The sequence below is a fragment of the Sorex fumeus genome, unplaced genomic scaffold (genome assembly GCF_029834395.1).
Source record: "Sorex fumeus unplaced genomic scaffold, SorFum_2.1 ptg000007l, whole genome shotgun sequence".
Lineage (NCBI taxonomy): Eukaryota > Metazoa > Chordata > Mammalia > Eulipotyphla > Soricidae > Sorex > Sorex fumeus.
Window position 1 is genome coordinate 8816672 of NW_026606064.1, and position 27139 is coordinate 8843810.

Here is a 27139-nt window from a genome sequence, read left to right on the forward strand (position 1 = left end):
TTTCTTCTTCCTTCCACCTCCTTCCCTCCTTTCTCTCTCTCTCTCTCTCTCTCTCTCTCTCTCTCTCTCTCTCTCTCTCTCTCTCTCTCCTTTTCATCACTTCTGATAGGCTCAGGGGACCATATGTGGCTGCGATCGAACCCAGGGTGGCTGTGTGCACGACAAGCATCCTACTGACTAGGGAGGGTTGCCCTGTCCCTCTCGCCCCATCCATCCTTTTTCTCCCTCCTCCCTCAGCCGCAGTTAGTAGCCCCTGCCTCTGCTGACACTTCCCCTCGGGGTTGAAGTGCAGATGACATGACAGCATCTAGGACCGTCCCGCTTTTGGAGGGGGTAGCCACTCCCTTTCCTCCCAAGCCTTTGCACTAAGTCTGGTTGTACCGGAAGCTGAGGATTTACATGATGACGGGAGGGGGCCCAGGGAGGGGGAGAGGACCTGACTTTCCCCAGCCTGAGGGGGAGGGTAGGAGGGGGGCTGGGGGGTGGCAGAGATGAACCGCTTTCCCAGCTGCAGCTGCCCAGCGGGTTAGATGAATGCGGGGAGGGGGCAGTGACCTGGCAGAACCCTTTGTTCCAGCTGAGGCTGGAGCCAGGGCACTGAGCCATTCACACGCCATCCCGGGGCATCCTGCTGGGCATGCTGGGCCAGGGGGCACAGCCGCCGGTCATGGGACTTGGCCTGGCAGATCGCTGGATGTTCACCGGGACGCCCAGCTGTGTCGCAGAGGCGGGGCCTGTCCCCCCACACAGGATGGCCTCGTGCCCCCCCCCCTCCTCCTGGTCACCCTTCTCAAAAAGGATCCTAAGGAGCCCTCAGAGCCGCCTGCACTTCCTGCCCCCCCCCACCCCCATCCGGGTGGATCCTCGTCTCGGAAGTGGCTCTGATCTTTTCTTTCCTATTTCTTGCCCACTGTCCCTGGGGCCTGGGGCCTGCTCGGCGCCAACCATGCCCTCATCTCCCCTTAATTGGAGAGAGAAGGAAACAGAGGCTTCTGGGCGACACTCCAGATGTCCCCTGCACCCCTTCCCCAAGATCTCTGACCCTCCAGGGGACCTCCTCATCTTCCCCTGGGCCTTTGGTGGGTGCCGCCGTCCCAGGAAGTTCTGTCCTAACGAGAGACACAGACTGAGCGTGGTGTCAGGAGGGGTCTTCCTGCCCCAGGCATGCGCATTTCTGGGCCTCCACGGATCTCCTCTCACTGCTGCAATGGCTCTGCTGGGGCGGGTGTGGAGCCCTCTTGGGTTTGTCTTTATTTTATTTTTCTCTGTCGTGCCGGGAATCGAACCTAGGGCCTCCCATGCCAGGGCAGGTGCTCACTCCACCACAGAGCCCCGGCCCCAGCCTTACCGGCTCTGTTGCCCACCCAGGCCTTGCTGGCAGCCCTGAATGCGCTTGTGGCCGGAGCCACTTCACGTGTGCAGTGAGTGCCCTCGGCGAGTGTACCTGCATCCCCGCCCAGTGGCAGTGTGATGGAGACAACGACTGTGGCGACCACAGCGACGAGGATGGATGCAGTAAGAGCCTCTCAGGGCCCGGGATGGGAAGGAGATGGGGGGTGAGTGTGGGAGCAGGTCCAAGGCAGGCCCCGGGGTGCGGGCAAGGATGCTCCAATGGGTCCTTCTTGGCTTCAGCTGGGTTAAGGGGAGGGAGGGAGGGGGGCTCGCCAGCCAGAGCAGCCAGTGTTCATACCCTGCCTGGCTCCCATCCTCCCAAAGTTCCTGCCGATGGTCCAGTAGACAAACAGTGACCCAAGTTCCAACATCCTTGGAACTCCCTGGAGTTCCTCTCTTCTCCAGAGCTCTGTGTGTCTGTCTGGGTGTTTGCATGTTTGTCCTGGGGATTTGTGCATCTGTGTGTGGTGCTGGGGATCCAGCCAGGGCCTCCCACCTGCAGAGCCTGTGCTCTTCTCTAGACGCTCATCCCTTGCCCTATTTGTGCTTTTTTGAATGTTTTTTTTGGGGGGGAAGGAGGGTCCACACCCGGCTGTGGTCAGGGGCTACTTCTTGCTCTGTGCTCAGTGACTCCTGGCATTGCTCGGGGACTCTGTGTGGTAGAGGATGTAGACTTGGGCAAGTGCCTTAACCCCTGTACTAGCTCTGCAGCCCCTGCATTTTTTGTTAAGTTTTGTTGCCACAGCCAGTGTGCTCAGGGCTTTCTCCTGGCTCTGTGCTCAGGGATCACACCTGGCAGGCTCAGGGGATCATATAGGGTGCCAGGGATCAAATCTGGGTCGGCTGTGTGCAGGGCAAGCACCCTCCCTGCTGTACAATGGCTCCAGCCCCTGCCCTGTGCAATTTTAAAAACATGCTTACTAGGGGCTGGAGAGATAGCACAGCGGGTTAGGGCATTTGCCTTGCTGACCTGGGTTCAATTCCCAGCATCCCATATGGTCCCCCGAGCTCCACCAAGAGTAATTCCTGAGTGCAGAGCCAGGAGTAACCCCTGAGCATCTCTGGGTGTGACCCAAAAAGAAAAAAAGAAATAGTTACTAGACCCAGACGCCTATTATTTCTGTGTCTCTCACAGGGGTACTCGGGTCACATTTTTGAAGCCATAAACTTTGTAAGAAATCTTATATTCCCTCTCCCAGTCTCCCTTGCCCCGACTGGAATGCTGTCGGCCCGGTGGCCTTGGCTGTCCCGGCTGGGCTCTGTAGAAAGATTGCTGCGCTCATCGTCTGGGTACAGGGGTGCAGCCTCCAACTTGCAGCACCTGTGTCTGAGGGTGGCTAATTAGTCTAATAATAAGAATGAAGCTACCCCCAACCTGATTAACCCTAAGCAGTCAGGCTAATTGTGATGATGGTGAATAGTTGGCTTTCATGAAGCCCTTTCATATGCATTATCTCAAAAGACCTCCCGCTGCCGAATGCAATTATCCCATTGTCCTGAGAACCTCCAGCACAGAGCAGGTAACTGCCTCGCTGGCCGTGATAAGTAGTAATGAGGTCTAGTGTGGGTGCTCGCACCCAGAGGTGCCCTCCGTCGTTTAGGGAGGGGAGTGAATGCTCTTCCTCTCGCCTCTCCTGCTCTCTCTGTGGGTTCGAGTCCTTTGTTCCTCTTGCTCTCAGTAAGAGCAAGAGGAAGGGACCTGGGACCCAGCCTGGGTGGGGGCGGGAAGGTCCTTGGCACCCGGGGTGCCGGGAAAGGGTGTCTGACCCTGGGGGTCCCCGCCTGAGGAAGGATCCCAGCCTGACGCCCTTTGCCCCTCCTCTCCTGGGGCCAGTGCTACCCACCTGCTCCCCGCTCGACTTCCACTGCGACAACGGCAAGTGCATCCGCCGCTCCTGGGTGTGTGATGGCGACAATGACTGTGAGGACGACTCGGACGAACAGGACTGCCGTGAGTGTCCCTGGGGCAGGCGTTGTGGGAAGGTCGGCCCCTGGACCTCTGTTGGGGAGATGAGCCCCTGCTGGTGGCGGGGGGGGGGGGTCTGCTGGGCTCCTGCCCCTGGCGTCCCCGGCCTGCAGCGGCCTCTCGGCTTTGCCCACAGCCCCCCGGGAATGCGAGGAGGATGAGTTCCCCTGTCAGAATGGCTACTGCATCCGGAGCCTGTGGCACTGTGACGGGGACAACGACTGCGGGGACAACAGTGACGAGCAGTGTGGTGAGTGGGCGGGGGTGCCAGAAGGCTGTCATAGGAAAGTGGGGCGGGTGTCTGCCTTGCACGCAGCAGCAGACCCAGGTCTGAGCCCCGGCACCACACTGGTTCCTCCGAGCCCAGCCAGGAGTAACCCTGAGCAATCACCAGGTGTGACCCAGACACCAAAACAAATCTGCTGAGCAGCCCATCTCCCCCCCCCCAACACCCCGCCCCAGGCTCTGCTCGCCCCTGACTCTGGGGGTCCTGGCAGGGGCCGGGGCTGACTTGGGGACTGGATGGCTGGGATAGGGGAGAATGGGAGCACAGTGGCCTGTGGGGCTCCCTCAGGAGCGCGTCCCTGTCCCTCCTCCCCGCCAGACATGCGCAAGTGCTCCGACAAGGAGTTCCGCTGCAGTGATGGCAGCTGCATCGCCGGCCACTGGTACTGTGACGGGGACACGGACTGCAAGGATGGCTCCGACGAGGAGAGCTGCCGTGAGTGCCCGTTGCGGGCCCCTGGGCTCCTGGGGACGGGGAAAGGCAGGGACCAAGGGTATCTCGTCTCTAGCCTTTCTTGGCACATCACTGTTGCTGCAGTGACAGGGGAATGGTTGTGGCACCCCCTGATGGTGAGGCTTACACACGGGGTTCCTGGTTACTCGTTCCAGGGCCTGGCACACACGTGGGACTAGAGCTTGCTAGGGAAGCACAGGGGTGTCTTGGGGCCAGCCCATGTGGTGCTGGCGATGGAACCTCCGCATGTGCAGAGCTGTGTCCCACCCTGTGTGTCTCCCCACCAGAAGCAGGTCCTCAGAGGGTGACTGCTTCCCAGGTGGAAGTGGGCGTCTCCCTTTGGTCCCCCTGAACAGGGCTGCTGAACCTTTTTCCACATGTGACCCCATTCATTATATCTGAGAAACTTTTATGCCACCCCAGATATGTCAGTTGTGTAAAAAGGGGCCGGAGAGCGGTAAGCCCCTTGCCTAGCATGTGACTGTGTCAGCCGCATATGGTCCCCTTCACTGCAGAGCCCCAGAGAACCAGGGGATGAGGGGTGCTCTCCCCCACATCAGAACAGCACTTGTTTCTCCTATTTTCTTTTCTTTTTTATTATTACCGAATCACACAGCGGTAGGGCAGTTTGCCTTGCACGCAGCCAACATGGCCGACCCAAGTTCGATTCCTCCACCCCTCTCGGAGAGCCCGGCAAGCTACCGAGAGTATCTCGCCCGCATGGCAGAGCCTGGCAAGCTACCCGTGACGTAGTCAGTATGCCAAACACAGTAAAAATTGTCACAATGGAGACGTTACTGGGCCCGATCGAGCAAATCGATGAACAACGGGAGGGCCTTTACTTTACTTTTACTTTACCGAATCACTGTGAGATACAGTTACAAAGCTTTCACATTTGAGTTTCAGTCATACAATGATTGAACACCCCTCCTTCCACCAGTGCACATTTTCCACCACCAATGTGCCCAGTATCCCCCCAACCCACTCCCTGCCTCTACGGCAGACAATTTCCCCCATACTCTCTACTCTAGGGCATTATGGTTATCAGCACTTATTTCAAAACCATTTTTCTCTGCCCACCCCCATCCAATGACACGACCCCCTAGGGGCTCACAACCCCCAGTTGGAGTAGCCGGGCTCCTGGGGGTAGATGGGTAGTAGAATCTACCAGGGTGCTGGTGCTGGCCTTGCATGGGGGCTGACCTGGGTTCAGTCCAAGCTTTACCGGAAGTGATCCCTAAGCACAGAGCCAGGAGTAAGTCCTGAATACCACCAGGTGTGGCCAAGCTCCTGGATAGGGGGCGTCTCCTCTAAAGCCCCCCCACCAGAGGCCATCTCACTGGTGTGGTTGCTGGTGGAGATGCCGCCCCAGCATCTCGCCCTGTGGAGGAGTCACCTTGCTGCTCCCCCCACCCGGTGCTGAGCGCATGCCTGGTTGCCCTCCAGCCTCGGCAGTGCCCGCGCCCCCTTGCAACCTGGAGGAGTTCCAGTGCGCCTATGGCCGCTGCATCCTGGATATCTACCATTGCGACGGGGACGACGACTGCGGGGACTGGTCGGACGAGTCTGACTGCTGTGAGCACTCAGGCACGCGGGCGGGCTCTGGGCAGAGGCGGAGGCAGGGAGGTCAGGCAGGAGGGACTCCCGGGGGGCACAGGGCACGCTGCCAGCTGGGGCAGGAGCTCAAGGGCCAAGTTTCCGGGGGGCCTTGGTCGCTCCTGAGCTGAGAGGGAGGAGCCGGGAGGCTGTGGCTGGGCCCTTTGGCCTGCCAGGGGTCGGTGTATGCAGCCGTCGCTTGTGTTCCTCCAGCCTCCCATCAGCCCTGCCGCTCCGGGGAGTTCATGTGCGACAGTGGCCTGTGCATCAATGCCGGCTGGCGCTGTGATGGAGACGCAGACTGTGACGACCAGTCGGATGAGCGCAACTGCAGTAAGTGGGGGCGTCGCCCGAGAGCTGGGGGTGGTAGGGGGGCTGTGAAGTCAGAGAGGGCACCTCCCTGAGGATACGACTCGAGGACAGAGTGGGCAGGCGCCCCACGGATAGATGCTCTGGCCCAAGGCTTGCAGGTCACATGAGGCTTTTTCTCTGCTCCAGCCACCACGAGGTATCGGTGCTCCCCAGGACAGCTTTCCAGCAGGTGGCACTAAAGTGTCTCCCAGAAAGGCCCGCTTTCCAACACAGGTGCCCGTCTGAGGGCTGGAGGGCAAGTCCAGTGGGCAAGACACTTGCCTTGCACACACTCACCTGGATTCCATCCCCAGCTGCTCCCCTGAGCCCAGGAGTGGTCCCTGAGCACAGAGCCAGGAGTAAACCCTGAGCCCTGCCAGGTGTGGCCCCCAAACAAAAACAAAAATAAACTAGCCCTGAAACACTGACCACAGGCAGGAATTTCGTGGGTGCTGGTCGTGCAGCTTTGGGCGACAGGTTGGAGCTTCGCCCCGGAAAGGGACCGGCCTTTCACTCGCCCTGTGCTTTGTCTCAGCCACCTCCATGTGCACGGCCGAACAGTTCCGCTGTCGCTCGGGCCGCTGCGTCCGCCTGTCCTGGCGCTGTGACGGGGAGGACGATTGTGCCGACAACAGCGATGAAGAGAACTGTGAGAACACAGGTGTGGTCTCCCGGGGCCGCCCCCTACCCCTGCCCCCTAGCCTTGAGTGGGGGTGGCCAAGAAGGGGTTAACTGCAGTGTCACCTGTGGGCTACGGCGCTGCTTTTTCCCGGCCTGTCTGTCTGTCCACCTACCCCTATTGTCCTTGGACCTGGGAATCTCAGTTCTGTATGGAACTCTCAAACAGACATGGCCCGCGGCCATCAAGGACAGGCTGGGACTGTGGGGTCCCCTTATCCACCCCTTAGCATCGCCCTTTGCTGGGCGCACGTCTACACCCCATCCTCCGTGCCCCCGGTCCTCCCCATTCCACTTTGGCATCCTGGGGAGAAACCGGGAAAGCAGACGTGGGGCCAAGCCCTGTCTGAGCTGTTTCCTGCCCGGGACCCCAGTTCCTCCCACCTTGTGTGTCAGCCCTGTCCAGTTCGCCCGGGAAATGACAGGCTCCTATCCTGGTGCTGACCCCACTGTGCCCTGACTCTCCCAACCGCCTTCTCTCCCCAGGGAGCCCCCAGTGTGCCTCCGACCAGTTCCTGTGTTGGAACGGGCGCTGCATTGGGCAGAGGAAACTGTGCAACGGGGTGAATGACTGCGGTGACAACAGTGACGAAAGTCCGCCACAGAACTGCCGTGAGTGTCCCTGCAGGCGGGCCGGCCCGTGGTCTGCGGCTGCACCCCACCCAGAGGGTTCAAAGAGAGTTCCTCCCCGGGGCCACCGACAGCCCAGGGAGCTGTTCTTCGTGGTCCAGGTGGAATGCCAAGTTGGCGGTCTGGGGGCAGGATTCTGGGCTCAACTCCCATCTCTGCTTTGGCTGGCACAGGGCCGCGGACGGGCGAGGAGAACTGCGGCGTTAACAATGGTGGCTGTGCCCAGAAGTGCCAGATGGTGCGGGGGGCGGTGCAGTGTACCTGCCACACGGGCTATCGGCTCTCAGAGGATGGGCGCACCTGCCAGGGTGAGTGTGGGGCCGCGCTGGTCTTTGTCTTCCCCCCTCACCACAACCCTTGCCTCTTATTTTTCTCAGTGAAACCGTGGGAGGTGGGAGCCCAACCCTCCCATTTCACAGCTGGGGAAACTGACGCTCAGAGGGCAAGTCCCTTCCTAAAGGCCACAGAGTGGGGTGGGGCAGAGCAGAGTTGGGGATTCCTGCCCAGACTGGGCATGATCTCGGAGTCCCTTGGTCAGGCAGTTTTCCCACGAGGTCAGGAGGGGAGCAGCGCCTGGCAGGGTTTGGCAGGAGGGCAGGAGGACCATTCGCCCTCCTGGCCTCCGGGGGGCGCTGTCCTGACTGCCTACTTCCCTGCAGATGTGAATGAGTGCGCTGAGGAGGGCTACTGCAGCCAAGGTTGCACCAACAGCGAAGGCGCCTTCCAGTGCTGGTGCGAAGCCGGCTACGAGCTCCGGCCTGACCGACGCAGCTGCAAGGCCCTGGGTAAGGGTGTGGCTGTAGGAGGTGGGGGTCAGACCGTGGAGACCCTGGTTGGGGTGAAGCTGGGGGCGTTGGTGCCTTCCGGGTGCAGCAGCATCGGGGAGAGTGGGAGGGGCCTGGGAGGATGAGGGCGGGGTCCTTTGGAGGCTCCCCCTTTTTTCGGAGCCAGAGGCTGACGGCTCAGGTCAGGCCCTAGTGAGCTAGGGGCCCCACCACCTGTCAGTCAGGGCGCTGGGAGGTGCCAGCTCTGGAGTCCAGCGGGACCCCCCATTTCTGTGCCGTGCCCCAGGGCCGGAGCCGGTGCTACTGTTCGCCAATCGCATCGACATCCGGCAGGTGCTGCCGCACCGCTCCGAGTACACGCTGCTGCTCAACGACCTGGAGAACGCCATCGCCCTAGATTTCCACCACCGGCGCGAGCTGGTCTTCTGGTCCGACGTCACCCTGGACCGCATCCTCCGGGCCAACCTCAACGGCAGCAATGTGGAGGAGGTGGTGTCCACGGGGCTGGAGAGTCCAGGTAGGGAGCGTGGACTCTCCTGTTCCTTTCCCCCTGGACAGAGGGACTGGGCAGGGAATGGCGAGGCATTTGCAGACCTTGTGCAGCTGCACGGCTGTGCTCCCAGGCTTGGGAGGTGGGTACTAGAGAGTCCACACATTTTATAGGCTCAGATTTCTCCAGAGTGAGCTCAACCAGGGAGGATCCTGAGACCTTGTGATGAAAGTAGCAACTCAGAATCAGAGACCTGTGTGAGATGGTTTCCGTTCTCTGGCATCTAGTTTTAAGATAAACAAATATTAGGGGCTGGAGTGATAGCACAGTGGGTAGGGCATTTGCCTTGCACGCGGCCAACCCAGGTTTGATCCCCAGCATCCCATATGGTCCCCTGAGCACAGCCAGGAGTAACCCTTGTGCATCGCTGGGTGTGACCCCCAAAAAATAAATTCAGGTTGGAGAGATAGTACAGCAGGTAAAGCATTTGCTTTGTGCGCAGCCAACCTGGGTTTGAGCCCTAGCACCCACTATGGTCCCTTGAACCAGGAGTGATCCCTGAGCACAAAGCCAGGAGTAAGCCCTGAGCATCACCGGGTATGATCCAAAAGCCAAAAAATTTTGGCCCCACCCAGTGGTGGTTGGGATGTCCAGAGATTCTCGCCCAGAGCTGGGTTTGACCAGCAGTGCTCCAAGCAGTGTTTCAGGGCCTCCAGGCCCAGCCAGGGGATGCTCAGAAAACCTTTTGGGGCCCGAGATGAAACCCACAGCAAACTAGATGCATATCCATCACTTAAGCCGGGACCCCAGGCCCAGTTTCATTTGGAATTTGGTTTTCCATTGCTTACTCTTAAGAATATTCAGATTAGGGCCAATCAGATTGGGGCCAGAGTGATAGTACAGCATGTAGGGCACTCACCTTGCATGTGGCAGACCTGGGTTCAGTCCTTTGCACCCCAGATGGTCTCCTAAGCCACCAGGGGCCGCCAGAATGTAGAGCCAGGAGTAAGCCCTGAGCACAGCCTAAGGTGGCCAGGAAGTTGGCATGAGGCTGGAGAAAGAATCTAAGCCTTAGAGTGCTTGCCTTGCATCCTACCAACCCTGGTTCTGTTCCCTCGAGGTGCACCTTCAGGTGCACCTCGTGAGCACAGAGCCAGCAATAGCCTCTGCTCACCCCAAGGTCTGGCCCCAAAGTTAGTGTAGAGAACAGGGATGCAGACATTGGGGGAGCCTCAGAAGTGCCTCTGCCAACCCCCTCACTGCCCTTCCCACGATGGGCCTGTGCTCAGAAAAGCTCAGCACGCAGGCCCTGGAGCAAACGTGGTCCACAGTGGCTGTGCTGACTCATGGGCCTGGCTTTCTGCAGCTTCCGGGATGCGGGGACCCAGAGGTGTTCTGCAGCATGAGTGAGGTCACTGGGGCCAGCGGGGCTGCAAGGAATCACTACTGGGGGCCCCGCCCGGAGGAGTCCTGCTGAGTCTCTGACCAGGTGTCTCTCCCCCAGGAGGCCTCGCTGTGGACTGGGTCCACGACAAGCTCTATTGGACCGACTCGGGGACATCAAGGATCGAGGTGGCCAATCTGGACGGAGCCCACCGGAAAGTACTTTTGTGGCAGAACCTGGAGAAGCCGCGTGCCATTGCCTTGCACCCGATGGAGGGGTGAGTAAATCGGGTCCCGGGCAGCCAGGACTTTCGGCCACCTCCGGGCTATTTCCCCAGGCCCCCTGAGCCAGCTTGACCGTCGCAAGTGGGAAGCCCTCACAGCCTGGATCCCGGCACACCTGGTTATGGAGTCGTACTCTCGCGGGAACTGGCAGGGTGGGCTTGGGCTAGTTCTCGCTGGGCCTCCCTTTACTCATTTCTAATTGGCGAATTACAAGACGGTAAAAAACCTGACCTCAGAGCTGCTGAAGATCAGATGAGACTCATCTTGGTAATTGAGGTGTAATTGACATGGAGCGTTACTCTAGTTTCAGGTGTGCAGTCGGTTTTCAGGAGCTGGTATTTGTACAGGCAGGCAGTCTGAACTCAGAAAGGGTCCGATTCCGTTCCAGACCACCACAGCCGAGAGCCCGCAGTGCGTTTTTTAAAATCGCGTTTCTGGACAGGGGAGAGAGCGCGGAGGGCTGGAGTCCACGCTTGCACGTTTGTATTTGGTCTCTACGTGATCCTCGGAATACGGCTGGGAGCAGCCCCTGAGCGCTGCTGGGTGTGACCCAAACCCCCCTCCCCCAAATTATGTTTACTGGGATTGAGAATGTGGAATGCCACCACCCCTCTAAAAATACTGGGTGTCGCCCCCCGCCCAACAACTTAAATAGCATGTTTATACTACATTGTGGTCTATTAAAAGGGCAACAGAGGGCAAACAGCATCATGTTTGAAAACAATGTACTTGGGGGCTGGAGCAATGGTACGACGGGGAGGGTGCTTACGTTGCACGAGGTCAACCCAGGTTTGGTTCCCCACAACAACCCAGATGGTCCCACCAGGAGTAGTAGGTCCTGAGCACCCCTGGGTATGCCCTCCCCAAACAAACAAACAATGGACACACCTTGTAAGTGTGGCACAGACATACCGGGTGGGCCAGGCTGCTGAGATAGGGGGGTTCCACAGACCTTCAATTTGCAAAAACAAAAACAAAGGCATTATTTCTGAAGCAAAAGCAAGCTGAGCACAAGAAAAGGAGGCTTGGCCATATTGCAAAATGATCCGTTTAGCAGACACTCATTGGTATGCGGGAAAGGCACCTAGTTTGATCCTCGATACCACTTAATAACCACCCAAGCACGACCAGGAGTGATCCCTGAGTGCTGAGCCAGGTGTAACCCCTGAACACTCTGACTGGGTGTGGGTCCCCACCCCTGCCACTGCAAAAAAAAAAAAAAGCTAAAGTCACACGTCAGCATCCCTTAGATTCTTTCCCTTGTGGTGAGAACTTAGGAGGCAGAGGCCTGCTGTGCATTGCACAGGGCTCTTGCACCCAGGGCCACTCCCTCTGACACTCCACTCAGCGGGCCACATGTTTCGGTGCCCAGGATGTGGCGCTGCTAAGGCCTAGCTGTGTCCAAGGACACAGGGCCTCATCCGGGAGTGGGGCAGGCAGTGCAGCAGGCAGTGCCAAGGATTAAACCTGAGGCCTTGTGTATACCAGTTCACCCTGGCCCCTTGATGGGGATGTGTAAACACTAGAAAGGCCTTTTTTTTTCTTTTTGGATCGCACCTGGTGATGCACAGGTGTTACTCCTGGCTCATGAACTCAGGAGTTACTCCTGGCGGTGCTCAGGGGACCATATGGGGTGCTGGGAATCGAACCCGGGTCGGCCGCATGCAAGGCAAATGCCCTACCCGCTGTGCTATCTCTCCAGCTCCTAGAAAGGCCCTTAAGTGGCTTATTACGAATTAGAAACATTGCAGGTGTTTAATATTTTTAATTTTAGTGCATTTGATTGAAATGAGTGACAAAAAGTGATCATTTCCCCCCTTTCTTTTGTTGTTACTTAGATGACTGGGGCTCAGACACTTGCACACACTTGGCCATGGTCTGTGTGTGTGCTTTTTGTGGTGGCACAGGGAACCCGGAGGGCAGTGACACCTAGCTTACCCATGACATGTGGATTGATGCCAGGGATCAAACGCTTGGCCTCATGCCTGCAAATTGGGCACTCTTCTGTGCCACATTCCTGGGCCCGAATAGTAATTCATATATAAAAAAAAAAATTCCTGGAGCCAGAGCAATAGTCCAGTGGGTAGTGTGTGCTTGCCTTGAACACAACTGACCCGGGTTCGATCCCTGGCATCCCATATGGTCCCCTGAGCACCGCCAGGAATGATTCCAGGATGCAGAGCCAGGAGTAATACCCCTGAGCATTGCCAAGTGTGAGCCTAAAACCAACCCCCATCCCCCCAAAAAGAAAAAGATATCCTGAAGTGGAAGTCCCTTTAAAGATCTGCTTTGGGGACTGGAGAGATAGTACATGGGATAAAGCATGTGGCTGGCCGTGGTTCAATCCCCTGTATCACATAAGGCCCCCCAACATCTCCAGGAATGATCCCTAAAAAACATCAACAAAAAAGTTAAATAAAAATCCACTTTGGGGTTGGGTTTGTTGTTTGGTTTTTGGTCATTTTTTAGTTTTTTTTATTTTATTTTTTGGTGGTGTAGTGGGGCACACATCTGGTGGTACTCAGGGCTTATTCCTATTTCTGTGCTCAGGGATCATTCATGACTGGGTTCAGGGAATCATATGCGGTGCCAGGGATTGAATCTGGGTCAATTGCATGCAAGACAAGTGCCCTACCTATTGCATTATTGCTCCAAATCAAAATTCCTTAAAAAAAAAAGAGGTATGCCTCTAAAATTCTATGATCGTGGGTCAGCTGTTTTAGAAACTCTGTGTGTGAGGGCTGGAATGATTGCACAGCAGGTAGGGCAGTTGCCTTGCATGTGGTAGAGCCAGGAGTAAGTCCTGCGCACAGCAGAGAGAGAGAGAGAGAGAGAGAGAGAGAGAGAGAGAGAGAGATTGAGATTGTGTCTGTATCCAGAACACATACCCAGCCCTTACCAGATCCGGGTTCCATCCTCAGCACCCAATATAGTCTCTAAGCACCACCAGGTGCTCCTGAGTGCGGAACAAGGAGTAACCCCTGAATACCACCAGTCCCAAAACAAACAAAAATATCCCAAAGTGTATTAGATGAATAAATTCCCTTCTAGAGACACTTAAGTTCATGTATTTTCTAAAGCATTCTGGGTGCCACTGTGTCTATTACCAGCTGGGTTAAATAGGTAACAGCCCCCTGCCTGATTTCTACCTCGTCACCTACTCAACCGCCTTGGCCTGCCTCAGTTTCCTCTCCTCTCTTGCTAGGACCATCTATTGGACGGATTGGGGTAACACACCCCGCATTGAGGCCTCCAGCATGGATGGTTCCAGGCGCCGCATCATTGCTGATACCCATCTCTTCTGGCCCAACGGCCTTACCATAGACTATGCCGGGCACCGCATGTACTGGGTAGATGCCAAACACCACGTCATCGAGAGGGCCAATCTGGATGGGAGTCACCGAAAGGCTGTCATTAGCCAGGGTGAGGCCTTTCTTCATCTTTCATTTTGCTTCCACTGACCCCCCCGACAGGCTTGGCCAGGGGTGAGATTTGAAATTTTTTTGGGTTCTTCTGTTTTTGTTTTGGGGCCACATCCAGCCATGCTCAGGCCACATCCTGGCTCTGCATTCCTGGAATTACTCCTGGTGGTGCTCAGGGACCATATAGGGTTCAGGGGATCAAACTCGGGTCAGCCATGTGCAAGACAAGTACCCTACCGGCTGTACTATCACTCTGGCCCCCAATGATGAGGTTTGAGCAGTTGCCAGGGTTAGACCTAGCAGCTGCGTCAGGCTGGCAGGACTAAGCCCTTCCTGGACTCTCCCCAGGCCTTCCACACCCCTTTGCCATCACGGTATTTGAAGACAGCCTGTACTGGACAGATTGGCACACCAAGAGCATTAATAGTGCCAACAAATTTACTGGCAAGAACCAAGAGATCATTCGCAACAAGCTCCACTTCCCCATGGACATCCACACCTTGCACCCTCAACGCCAGCCTGCAGGTAAAAATAACTGCCTCCAACCCCCCCGGGGTGGTGAACCCCGGTGCTCCTCAAACCTTCCTGGCATCTAGGTAGGTGTTGGCTGTGGTTTCTGGTGGGGAAATTAGAAATGTCAATGACCTGGACTCCTTCCGCCCTCTGCTGGCCAGTTAGGGTGGTGCAACTCTGAACTCCTAAAGGACTCATTCCTCTTGTGGGTCCCTATTCAACCCGTGCAGCCTTTATGGGGCCTCTCCTTGGGGGGCAGACATTCCCTGTGCTTACAGCTGGGGTGATACAAAATCAAACTAAATCCCTCCTCCTGCCAGGGAATCCAGACTGTAGCTAATCCCTGCTCGCTAGCCTTGGGCATCCTTAGCCAACCTTGGGTCTTAACCTTAGCATTTCTCAACCGTTTTCCGTGACCCCCTTCTCACCTGGTTTCCTTCCTCTGCCCCCAACCCCCATCATCTTACTCATTGATCCCCTATTCTGGTGTCGTGTCTCACCAGTTAGGTGATTTTCCACCTGTGGTTCCGTGGCCCTGGGGGGGGGATGCTGCCCAGAGGAGCCCCAGTTGAGAACTGCTGTTTTACGTCTCCCTCTTGCTCTGGACTCTCTGGGCAGGCAAGAACCGCTGTGGGGACAACAATGGAGGCTGCTCGCATCTGTGCCTGCCCAGCGGCCAGAACTACACGTGTGCCTGCCCCACAGGCTTCCGCAAGATCAGCAGCCACGCCTGTGCCCAGAGTAAGTGGGTCCGGGACGGTGGCTGCCATGGGTGGGAAGGAGCAAGGGAGAGGAGTCGAGGGGTATTTCCTGGAGGGGGCTGGGAGCCAAGCTCCGCAGGTCACCCCTGGAGATAGTCCGGAGGTGACTCAGTGGTCCATCACTGGCCTTGTCTGAGGGAGGGCCTGTCTTCTTCCATCTCTGACACATAAGAAAATGCCTCTGGTTGGACACACAGTGCTGGGGTTAAATTGCTCACGCCTGACATGCGGCTGATCCTGATTTGATTCCTGGCACCATGTGGGGTCCCCCGAGTACTGCCAGGAATGATCCCTGAGCACAGAGTAAGGGGTAAGCCCTGAGCACTGCTGGGTGTGACCCCCCCCCCCAAATAAAGCAAAAAACAAAATAAGTGTTTCCATTCCCAGCACCACCATCCTCACCTCCCCCAGAAGAGAAAGCTGGGATTGGAGAAATAGTTCAGCAGGCTGGGCACTTGCTTTGCAGGCAGGAAGCTCAGGTTTGGTCCCCATTTCTACGTGAGCTCTAGGGCAGCACTGGAAATGGCCCAACAGTCCCCAAGCACTGAACCAGAAGTGAAGCCTAGGACCACTGGAAATAGCCCCCAAGCGCCCCCACCACATACACACGCAAACACACACATGCATGCACACACGCACACACGGACATGCACACACATACAGAAAGAGGCTGAGGGTTCATCAATCAGAACTTGGCAGCAAAATCTGAGGCTCCGTGGCAGCGCCACACCTGGACGCCAGCAACGAAAGCACTAAAGAGGATGCTTTCATTAGAGGCCGCACGAGGGCTACCAGACCCTTCTAGAATGGAGGCAGTCAGTGGCTTCCTGCCTCTGTACCTTCAGCCCTACTATGATCAAGAAGAAAGACTTTGAGCTCAAGAAGCAGAGAGCCAGGAGGAGGGTTCTGACGGCTGTGCACGGCAGCCCAGGATAAATTGGCCTCTAACTGCAGAAGGGGACCCTGGTGCTGCTCCGTTGGCTTCCTTTGTGCCTGAGAGTGACCTTACCTAGTTCAGAGTCATCAGGGGCCCTTCCTGAGAGTCTAGAGGGAGCCGTCAGGCATGGACCACTCATTCCTCCAGGACCAGGGTCTTCATTCTCTGTACACACAGCCACCCACCCACTTCTGATCTCTCATTAAAAGCAGACTTCTGGGGGCTGGAGCGATAGCACAGTGGGTAGGGCATTTGCCTTGCATGTGGCCAACCGGGGTTCGATCCCAGCATCCCATATGGTCCCCCAAGCACCGCCAGGAGTAATTCCTGAGTGCAGAGCCAAGAATAACCGCTGTGCATCACCAGGCATAACCCAAAAAGAAAAAAAGAAAAAAAATCAGATTTCTGGGATAAACAGAATCAGACTTCTTTATTGGGAGGAGGGATGGGGGCCATATCTGGCAGTGCTTGGGGGTTACTCCTGAAGGAGCTCAGGGGACCATGAATGTAGAGGATTGAGCCTGGGTTGACTGTCGTTAAGGCGAGCACCTTAACCCCTGTACTATCTCTCAGTCTCCAGCTCAGATTTCCGCTGGGACCTTTGCAGACAGTGATACTAGGGGCAGGATTCAGTCTGTGCCCACTGACTTCCCACATTCATTTCTCTACGTTCTTGGTGCCCAACTCTTCCCATATTGTTGGATGCAACAAGTTTCCTCCCGAACTTCCTCTTGTGGCGGGGAGGGGTGGGGGGAGTGGGGACCAGAGACCTTATAAAGCCCATGAAATCGCGTGGTCTGGAGCATGACAGCCCAGACACATATGCTTTGGGTCGGCTGCTTGCAGCCCATCTGTCTGTATTGGGTGGCCAAGAGGGACATTGGCAATATCCAGAAGCCCTTAATGGGAACAAGCTTCCCCACCCCTGCCTCCAGGGAGTCTCAGAGGTTAAAAGAGAGAGTTGGGCTCGAGCGATAGTACAGTGGGTAGGGTATTTGCCTTGCACTTGGCTGACCAGGGTTGGATCCCCAGCATCCCATATGGACCCCCCTAGCACCTCCAGAGATAACTCCTGAGTGTAGGGCCAGGAAGAACCTCTGAGCATCTCCACGTGGAGATGCCAAAAAGCAAAAAATAATAAATTTTTTTTTAAAAAAGTAAAAATAAAAGAGAAAGGGTTGGTAAAACCAGGCAGGACTTGTCAGGCAGAAAAGTATCCTGGGACATCCTGTAACAGTCCATGAGGGGCGAGGGGTGGAGAACCAGCAGGAAGGAGGGGCGTGAGCAGAGCCTCTGCCTGCTATGAGACCCAAATTCAAGTCCAGGTGCTCCGGTGCTTTAGAGCTCAGTTGTGCTGGGCCAGTTCCTTGACCTCTGCTGACCTCAGCATTGCTCAGGTAGAAAGTAAGAATAACGCGAGCAGAGGCCAGAGCAATAGAACAACGGGGAGGGTGCTTGCCTTGCATATGGCCAGTCTGAGTTCTATCCCTGCCATCCTGTATGAACATCGCTGGGAGGAACCCCTGAGCACTGCTGGGCATGGGCCCAAAATCAATAATAAAAAAAATAATAAAGCGTGATGGGGTGGGAGCCATAGTACAGTGGGTAGGGTGCTTGCCTCTCATGCTGCTTACCCGAATTCCATCCCGTAAGCCCACCAGGAGTCACCCCCGAGCATAGAGCCAGGAGGAAGCCCTGAGCATCACCAGGTGTGGCCCCAAAACAAAAACAAAAAGCAAAATAATAACAGGGTCGGGGCTGGAGCAATAGCACAGCGGGTAGGGCGTTTGCCTTGCCTGCGGCCAACTGGGGTTCGATTCCCACCATCCCATATGGTCCGCTGAGCACCGCCAGGGGTAATTCCTGAGTGCAGAGCCAGGACCAACCCTTGTGCATCGCCGGGCATGACGTAAAAAAACAAAAATAAATAAAAATTAAAAAAAAATAACAGGGTCGCCATGAAAGCCAAGGAGACGAGGCCAGCAAAGCAAGAAGCACTACTCCTGGCAAGGGGTCTCCTTTCCTATAAAACTCTCTAAAAAGAGAAATACTGTCGCACTGAGAGGAGTGAGAGGAGGGGCTCTCGAGGGCAGAGGGCCACAGCAAAAGCCCTGAAGTCAGAGAGATCCAGGGGGGCTGGGAGTTGCCCCGCTGGGGCATAGGACAGATTAGGCAGGAGAGGTGAGCAAAACTGGGGTGCACCCATCCAAATAGGCTGCCTCTCCGGGCTCTGGATAGAGTCAGTTTCTGCCGGACCCTCACAACTGATTGTCTGGTGGGGTTGCCCCGAGCTCCCGGGGGTCAGAGGTTAGAGGTGGGGCACCCCAAGGTATGACAAGGAGGGAGCAGCAGATCCCCGGAGCTGTGACTGAGCCGATGCCCCCCCCCCCCCCCAGCCTAGCGTCTATGTCTGTCACTCTTGCCGGATTTAGAGCATTAAAAGGAGACCCCTTTCGGCCTTTGATCAGGTCTTGACAAGTTCCTGCTTTTTGCCCGAAGGATGGACATCCGTCGGATCAGCTTCGACACCGAGGACCTGTCTGACGACGTCATCCCACTGGCTGACGTGCGCAGTGCTGTGGCCCTCGACTGGGACTCCCGGGACGACCACGTGTACTGGACGGATGTCAGCACCGACACCATCAGCAGGGCCAAGTGGGATGGAACCGGGCAGGAGGTACGGCCCAGCGGGGGTGCTGGGGCCGACCCCTCCCTACAGACACACACACACACACACACACACACACACACACACACACACACACACCCCTCCTGTACCTTTGCCAACCTGCAAATTGCGCCCACCGCTGGGTGCAAAGTCCAAGTGCTAACATGGCTTTGCTTCCTGCCCAGGTGGTGGTGGACACCAGTTTGGAGAGCCCCGCAGGCCTGGCCATTGATTGGGTCACCAATAAGCTATATTGGACAGATGCAGGTATGTACATACCTGCACATACATGCTGTGGTCCAGCCTCCTGGCATGCCTCATGTTTGAGATCCGGCCCCCTTCAAGGAAGGCTGTTTCTGTCCCCTGCTGCGCCCTGGGTAGCTCAGCCACAGAGAGGATGCTGGAAGGGGCCATCTGAGGATTTGGTGTTTCCCAATCCAGTGGCGAGCACGCCTAACCCATGGCTCGTGCTTGAGAATGTTTTGAGGCATTTCCGGTAAGGAAGCTCTGCCCTGTGGGTTTCCCTTCCAACCCTGTCTTGGTAGAATTGACTTTTTTTTTTTTCTGTGAGTTGGAGAGGCCAGGCCATGGGAAACCTTTCCACTAGAGTGACTCAAAGTGTTGTCCCTGGAGCCACACATCAGCTCTCTCTGCAAGCTTGCAGAAATGTGACTTCTTAAGGGCTACAGAAATAGGACAACTTGGGGCTGGAGCAATAGCACAGTGGGTAGGGTGTTTGCCTTGCACGCGGCCAACCCGGGTTCGATTCCCAGCATCCCATATGGTCTCCTGAGCACCGCCAGGAGTAATTCCTGAGTGCAGAGCCAGGAGTAACTCCTGAGCATTGCTAGGTGTGACCCCAAAAGCAAAAAAAAAAAATCAGAAATAGGACAACAGGTAGGGTGCCTGCCTTGTACTCAGGTGACTCAGCTTCAATCCCCAATACTCTGTTATGATCTCCCAAGCCCTCTGGGAGTGACCCCTAAGTGTAGAACCAGGAGTGACCCGTAAGTGTAGAACCAGGAGTGACCCCTAAGTGTAGAACCAGGAGTAAGCCCCAAGCACAGCCTGGTGTGGCTCAAGGAAAAAAAACTGAATTAAAAAACAAAAAAAACAAGAAAGAAATATGACTTCCTGGCTTTCCCCCAGACCTACAGAAGTAACATCTCCGGTGGTTAGGCTGCACCGTCTGTGCTCTGACCGGCTCTCCTGGTGTTTCTGCACATGTAGACATGTGGTCCTCTCTCAGAGGACGGAGTGGGTTGCTGGGGTTGAAAAGAGCAGATCTGGTCACTTCCCGGCCTTGCAACTCAGAATGCAGTTCACTCAATATTCCACACATGTCTACGACAAAAGAGCTCGGAGCGCTAACTGGGGGCCTGGCTCTGAGTTGGGTGTCGGGGAGTCAGGTGAATGACCGAGACTAGAGTTGATGCCATGATCACTGCTTTCTGCTAGGGACAGACCGGATCGAAGTGGCCAACACGGATGGCAGCATGAGGACAGTGCTCATTTGGGAGAACCTGGATCGGCCCCGGGACATTGTGGTGGAACCCATGGGCGGGTGAGCACCTGCCCCTCTGGTCAGACCCACCTCTCCAGCCCCAGACCTACTGAGGGGGATCCTGAGGATGGGGGGGCAGGACCGGCGATTATTGGCACTCCCATGAAGCAGGTGTATCTGGGATATCAGATAGTGGCCATCCTCCTTCCTCTGGACAAGGAGCTCTTTAAAATATATTTAGGGGGGTTGGAGCGATAGCACAGCGGGTAGGGTGTTTGCCTTGCATGCAGCCAACCCAACCTGGGTTCGATTTCTAGCATCCCATATGGTCCCCCGAGCACTGCCAGGAGTAATTCCTGAGTGCAGAGCCAGAAGTAACCCTGAGCATTGCAGGGAGTGACCCCAAAACAAAACAAAACAAAACAACAACGGGAGGACAGTGACAATGTGACAATACAATGTTATGCATTAGAAAAAAAAAAAAGAAATTTACTTAGACGTGAGGAGGGGAGAGGAAGAGAGAACATGAGCTTCTCCAGAGGAGAGAGAGAGAGCGAGAGACATGTGTTCAGCAGAGAACGTGGACCTGAGGAAAACAAGCCCAGGGCAACTATTGGTACCTGAGATGCTCAGGATCCGGAGCCCTACTGGGACTAATACCCGCCTCTCCTGTGCTCAGGAACATGTACTGGACTGACTGGGGTGCCAGCCCCAAGATCGAGCGCGCGGGCATGGATGCCTCGGACCGCCAGGTCATCATCTCCTCCAACCTGACCTGGCCCAACGGCTTGGCCATCGACTACGGCTCTCAGCGGCTGTACTGGGCTGATGCGGGTATGAAGACCATCGAGTTCGCCGGGCTGGATGGCAGCAAGAGGAAGGTAAAGGGATGCTGCTTTATCCCTATGGGTGTCGCCCCCCACCCCCGCCCCCTACAGTCAGCTCTCAGGAGTTGGGGGGGAGCTCTGCATTCAGAAATTACTCCTAGTGGTGCTCAGGGGACTCTATGGGATGCCAGGGATTGAACTCGGGTCATGCATGCAAGGCAGGTACCCTAACCACTGTACTATCTGGCCCCCCAATAGGTGATCTTCTGTTATTATCACCCAGCCCTGGGTGCCAGGCCCTTGGCCTCTTACACAGTGTGAAACATCAGACAGAGCGTTGTTTTTTGTTTTTTTGTGGGCCATACCCAAGAGTGCTTGGAGGCAACTCTCAGCTCTGTGCTGGGGCAAGGGGTAGGAGTGGGGGTCACTCCCAGTGGTATTCAAAGGACCACATGTGGTGCCAGGGATCTGGGATCTACAGTGTGCCAGGCGCTTGCCCTAACCACTGAGCCATCCCTCTAACCCAGACTCTCAGCTTTTAAAACTTGAGTTTCACAGTGAGGTTAGCTCAGTTGTACTTTTTTTTTTAAGTTTTTGGGTCACGTCTGGCAATGCTCAGGGGTTACTTCTGGCTCTGCACTCAGGATTAAATCCTGGCAGTGCTCAGGGGATCATATGGAATGTCCCTGGTCTGCCATGGGCAAGGTGGGCACTTACCCACTGTGTGATAGATCTGGCCCCTGCGTCGTATTCTGACTTAGTCCTTTTTTTTTTTTTTTTTTTTTTTTTTTTTGCTCTTTGGGTCATATCCAGTGATGCACAGGGATTACTCCTGTCTCACTCATGCACTCAGGAATTACTCCTGGAGGTGCTCGGGGGACCATATGGGGTGTTGGGGATTCAACCCGGGTCAGCCGCATGCAAGACAAACGCCCTACTCTCTGTGCTATCGCTCCAGCCCCCTGACTTAGTCTTGATAGCACTGCTCTGTATGGACAGACCTGATGAGGGGGTGACACGAATGTCGGGGTGCTGGCAGGTGCTGATTGGAAGCCAACTCCCCCACCCATTCGGGCTGACCCTGTACGGAGAACGCATCTATTGGACCGACTGGCAGACCAAGAGTATCCAGAGCGCGGACCGGCTCACGGGACTCGACCGAGAGACGCTGCAGGAGAACTTGGAGAACCTCATGGATATTCATGTCTTCCACCGCCAGCGGCCCCCTGGTGAGCAGCGCGCCCCACCCCGGGAGGTCTGGGAACCTCCTAGGCCTGCCTCTATCTTCATCCTCCCCCTTCTCCCTGCCCAGTGTCCACACCCTGCACCGTGGGGAATGGCGGCTGCAGCCACCTGTGCCTTCGATCCCCCAAACCAAGCGGCTTCAGCTGTACCTGCCCCACGGGCATCAACCTGAGGCCTGATGGCAAGACCTGCTCCCCAGGTGAGTCTGACCCCCACGCTCCCCGAGGCCACTCCCTTCCGTCCCTGCAGATGGCTCCTTTTGTGCGCTGAGAAAACTCGAGTCCTGGGGCTTCTAGAAGCTTTAGGGACAATTCAAAGATGTCAGCAAAGAGGAGAGACCCCCGGGGAGCAGGTGGGCAGGATGAGAGAGCTCCCAGCTAATTCTTAGGGAATCTCTGGTGTGTTTGGAAAAGAGGCCCTTCCCTGAACGCTTTACCTGTTAGAAGATGATGAAAATACACTGTTGTGGCTGGAGGGAATCTGAGAGATGGTACAGTAGGGAGGGCGTTTACCTTGCACATGGCCTACCCAGGTTCAATCCCCCGGCATCCCATATGGTCCCCTGAGCACTGCCAGGAGTGATTCTTGAGTGAGAGCCAGGAGGAACCCCTGAGCATCGCTGGATGTGGCCCCCAAACGAAACAAAACAAAAACCACTATTGTGGCTAGAGAGATAATACAGGGGTTAGGCCTTGCCTTGCACTCACTGGATTCAATCCCCAACACCCCATATGGTCCTCGAGCCTCTTGAGTGATCCCCGGAGTGCAGAGCTGGGAATAAACTCAGCACTGCCGGGTGTACCTCGCCACCCAGAAATAAAGCAGTAATAAGTAAATTGCACTCTTTGATTAGCACACAAAGTCCTTCAGATCCATCATTCTGTTTGCCCAAACTTGGTCTCACTGGAAAAAACGAGACCTCTTCTATGCAGTAGTATCTCCCTTCACTGTGGTACTGTTGTGAGCTGGAATAGGAGATCAGCACAGCTCCCTAGGACTACTCTGAAGCCAGCTTTAGGGAATTTGAGTGAGGGAGGAACTGTGGTAGCTCCTTGCTTGGGGCTAGGCTGTCTGTAACTGGCATGAACTTTATGGTCTGGGAACCTCCTCACAGTCAGGTTTCCATGCTTTTAATTTGGTGGGTGGCGGGGAGGGCTTGAGGGGGGTGGTTGGGTCTCACCCATCTGTGCTTACTCCTGGCTCTGCATCACTCAGGGATCACTCCTGGTGGGCTCGGAGCATCATTTGGGGTATGGGACTTGAGTCAGCCATATGCAAGGCAAGCACCCCACCTGCTGTATTGTCTCTCCTGCTTGTCAGGGAGAGCAGTCATAGTCATTCTGACTGAGCCAGATGCCCGTGCTCTGTTTGACCCTTGTTATTGGCCCCATTTTACAGAGCAGAAAACTGAGGCCAGGGGCCAGAGTGATAGTACAGTGGATAGGGCATTTTCCTTGCATGGGGCTGACCCGAGTTCGACCCCTGGCATCCCATATGGTCCCTGGGACAAGCACCGTCAGGAGTAATTCCTGAGTGCAGAGCCAGGAGTAACCCATGTATAACCCACTGGGTATGACCCAAAAAGAAAAAAAAAAAGAAAGAAAAAGAAAAAAGAAAACTGAGGCCTAAATCGCTTGTCATGGCACCAGCAGCAGCAAAGGGAGCAGGGTGGGAGCATCTGTCACACACGTGCACACACACACACACACACACACACACACACACACATGCATGCCGTCTTCTCTGTGGCCGCGTTGGTGTGACTGTGTTCTCCCTTCTCTCCCCGCTGGGTAGGCATGAACAGTTTCCTCATCTTCGCCAGGAGAATCGACATCCGCATGGTTTCCTTGGACATCCCTTACTTTGCCGACGTGGTGGTGCCGATCAACATTACCATGAAGAACACCATTGCCGTTGGAGTGGACCCCCAGGAAGGTGTGAGGGGCGCTCCCTTCCCTCCTCTCCCCTAACTGCTCACAGCACAGACACTGCCCTTCTTCCTTGGCCGCTACTCTGCCCCTATTCAGACCCGGGGCCTCACGCCCTCCCCACAGCCATCCCTGTTTCTCTAGCACGTTCTTTTTGGTTGTCGGGGCATGGCTGGGGGTGGGGGGAGGGTCTTCCCGCCCTCTGCTGAGAACTACCCTGATCTTGTTTGTGGATGAGTTTGAGGTGGTAGTGGGCAGCTGGGGGTGGGGGTTGGGCCACACTTGGTGGTGCTCAGGGACTGTTCCTGGCTCCGTGTTTGGGGATGGCTCCTGGCAGGGTTTGAGGGACCGTGTGGTGCTGGGAATCGAACCCAGGGCCCCTATATGTGAAGCCTGTGCCCCTTGGAGCCAACTTCTGGGACCCAGAACAATCCTGTTTTTTTTTTTTCTGTTTGTTTGGTTGGTTGTCTTTGGGGATGTCACATGCTCAGGACTTACTCCTGCCTCTGGACTCAGGGATCACTCCTAGTGGTGCTCAGGGAGCCCTGTGGGATTCCGAGGATGCAAGTACCCTCCCTGTTATACTGTCTCTCTTGCCCCCCCCCAATAATTCTGTTTTGATAGTTGTACATTCCCCTTGGTGTCTTTTTTTTTTTTTTTGGACCATACCCGGCGATGCTCAGGGGTTACTCTTGGCACTGCACTCAGGAGTTACTCCTGGCAGTGCTTGGGGAACCATATGGGATGCCAGGGATTGAACCAGTCAGCCGCATGCAAGGCAAACACCCTACTTGCTGTTCTATCGCTCCGGCCCCCTCCCCTTGGTTTCTTCCCAAGGGGGTACCAGCTCTGCAGCGGGGTGGGCCCCTGCCAGGGAGGTGTGGGTCCAGGCTGAGCCGCCTTCCCGTTGCAGGGAAAGTGTACTGGTCAGACAGCACACTGCACCGGATCAGCCGCGCCAATCTTGACGGCTCCCAGCACGAGGACCTCATCACTACAGGTGGGCCCTGCCCCCTGCCCCCTGCCCTGGGCCCCCACATCAGCCCCTGTGCATGAAGGCACAGGCCAGCATGCTCTCCTGACTTCCTGCAGGCCTGCAGACCACAGACGGGCTTGCCGTGGATGCTATTGGCCGGAAAATCTACTGGACGGACACGGGCACCAACAGGATTGAAGTGGGCAACCTGGATGGGTCCATGCGGAAAGTACTGGTGTGGCAGAACCTCGACAGCCCCCGGGCAATCGTTCTATACCACGAGATGGGGTGAGCCCTGGCGCTAGGGCGCTGGGCGGCAGGATGGGCGGCGGATGTGGGGAGGGTGGGCCGTGGAGGAGAAACAGAACGACCGGTCAGAACACTTGGGCTGTCGCACCCACTTCTTTTAGGGACTCAAATTGTGAGAGGCCAGAAGTCAGGGGCCCTAGAGTTAGAAAGTCAGGAATTCCTTCTGCCTTTGCAAGTTGTGTCTGTCATGTTGAGCCCTATCACTGTCACTGTCACTGTTCTCCCGTTGTTCATCGATTTGCTCAAGCGGGCCCAGTAACGTCTCCATTGGAGACTTTGTTGTTACTGTGTCTGGCATATTGAATACTCTCAGTAGCTTGCCAGGCTCTCCGAGAGGGGCGGAGGAATCGAACTTGGGTCAGCCATGTTGGCTGCGTGCAAGGCAGACGCCCTACCTGCTGTGCTATCGCTCCAGCCCCATGTTGAGCCCATTATTTATTATATTTGGGGGTTTTTTTTGTTGCTGTTATTGTTTCTGTTTTTGGGCCACACGCGGCAATGCTCAGTGGTTACTCCCGGCTCTGCTCTCAGGAATTACTCCTGGTGGGTTCCGTGAAACATATGGGATGCTGGGGATTGAACCCTGGTTGGCCACGTATAAAGGCCAATGCCCTCTCTGCTGTACTATCTCTTCGACCCCATAGGCCCGTTATTTAAACCCAGCGGCCTCGCCTGTGAAGTGAAAGTGATGGGGAAATGACTTCCCTCTGGGTCTCAAGTGAGGAATAAGGGCGATCAGGCATGGAAAGAATTATTCGCTTTGTTTGTTTGTTTGTTTGTTTGTTTGGGGGCTACACCTGGCAGGACTCAGGAGGCTGCTTTTAGCTCACTGCTCAGGGATTGCTCCCCTAGCACGGGGGAACATGTGGTGCTGGGGATCAAACCCAAAGCTGTTGTGTTGTGCAGAGCAATGCTCCAGCTCCTTGCTCCATGCCCCCAACCCCAAGAATATTGTGTGTGCATGTGTGTGGTCATTTAGCTGTGTTTAAAAGTGAACTTTTCTGGGGCTGGAGTGATAGCACAGCGGGTAGGATGTTTGCCTTGCACGCGGCTGACCCGGGTTCAATTCCCAGCATCTCATATGCTCCCCTGAGCACCGCCAGGAGTGATTCCTGAGTGCAGAGCCAGGAGTAACCCCTTGCATCGCCAGGTGTGACCCCCCACCAAAAAAAAAAGTGAACTTTTCTTAGCAAAAATGTACTATAAGCTAAGTCAAAAAGCAAATTATTGTTAAAATCTATAGACCTAGGACTTGCATCCTTAATAAAGAACTCTTACAACTAACAAGGAAGAAGCCCCTAAAAATCTAAGAGAAAAATAATAAATGAAGTAGAATTAATAGATGGAGCCGGAGAGATGGTACAGCGGGTAAGGTGCTTGCTCTGCACATGACCAACCCAGATTCAATCCCTGGCATCTTATCTGGTTATCTGAGTACAGCCAGGAATGATTCCTGAGTGCAAGCCAGGAGTGTCCCCTCAGCATCACTGGTTATGACCCAAAAGCTAAAGAAAGACACAAAAATATCATAACCAAATTGAAGAACTTAACCGTTTTTAAGTACATAGTAGAACAGTTTCTCTTTTTCTTTTTTCTTTGGTTGAGGGGGTGAAGAGTTGAAACCATGCATGGTACCAAGGATGGTCTCGGATCAGCTGCATGAAGGCAGCATCTTGCCTTTGTCCTGTCTCTCTGGTCCAGCTTTAGTAGTTTTAAGTGTCTTCATGTTATTGTGGAAAAAAGCTCAAGAACTT

General features: G+C 55.6%; 1 protein-coding gene across 1 annotated transcript in view; it reads left to right on the forward strand.

Annotated features, from left to right (window-relative positions):
- LRP4 (LDL receptor related protein 4) overlaps positions 1 to 27139 on the forward strand; it is a 59987-nt gene that overhangs the window by 14280 nt on the left and 18568 nt on the right. The window contains exons 2-25 of the mRNA XM_056133325.1: positions 1369 to 1515; positions 3227 to 3343; positions 3495 to 3608; positions 3963 to 4079; positions 5544 to 5672; positions 5907 to 6026; positions 6580 to 6705; positions 7209 to 7334; positions 7526 to 7660; positions 8012 to 8137; positions 8424 to 8654; positions 10132 to 10288; positions 13501 to 13718; positions 14066 to 14242; positions 14849 to 14971; positions 18397 to 18605; positions 18782 to 18863; positions 20055 to 20160; positions 20780 to 20981; positions 21967 to 22156; positions 22240 to 22371; positions 23967 to 24107; positions 25014 to 25100; positions 25193 to 25364. Of these exons, the coding sequence (XP_055989300.1) occupies positions 1369 to 1515; positions 3227 to 3343; positions 3495 to 3608; positions 3963 to 4079; positions 5544 to 5672; positions 5907 to 6026; positions 6580 to 6705; positions 7209 to 7334; positions 7526 to 7660; positions 8012 to 8137; positions 8424 to 8654; positions 10132 to 10288; positions 13501 to 13718; positions 14066 to 14242; positions 14849 to 14971; positions 18397 to 18605; positions 18782 to 18863; positions 20055 to 20160; positions 20780 to 20981; positions 21967 to 22156; positions 22240 to 22371; positions 23967 to 24107; positions 25014 to 25100; positions 25193 to 25364 (3484 nt within the window). The remainder of the gene's footprint in view (positions 1 to 1368; positions 1516 to 3226; positions 3344 to 3494; positions 3609 to 3962; positions 4080 to 5543; positions 5673 to 5906; positions 6027 to 6579; positions 6706 to 7208; positions 7335 to 7525; positions 7661 to 8011; positions 8138 to 8423; positions 8655 to 10131; positions 10289 to 13500; positions 13719 to 14065; positions 14243 to 14848; positions 14972 to 18396; positions 18606 to 18781; positions 18864 to 20054; positions 20161 to 20779; positions 20982 to 21966; positions 22157 to 22239; positions 22372 to 23966; positions 24108 to 25013; positions 25101 to 25192; positions 25365 to 27139) is intronic.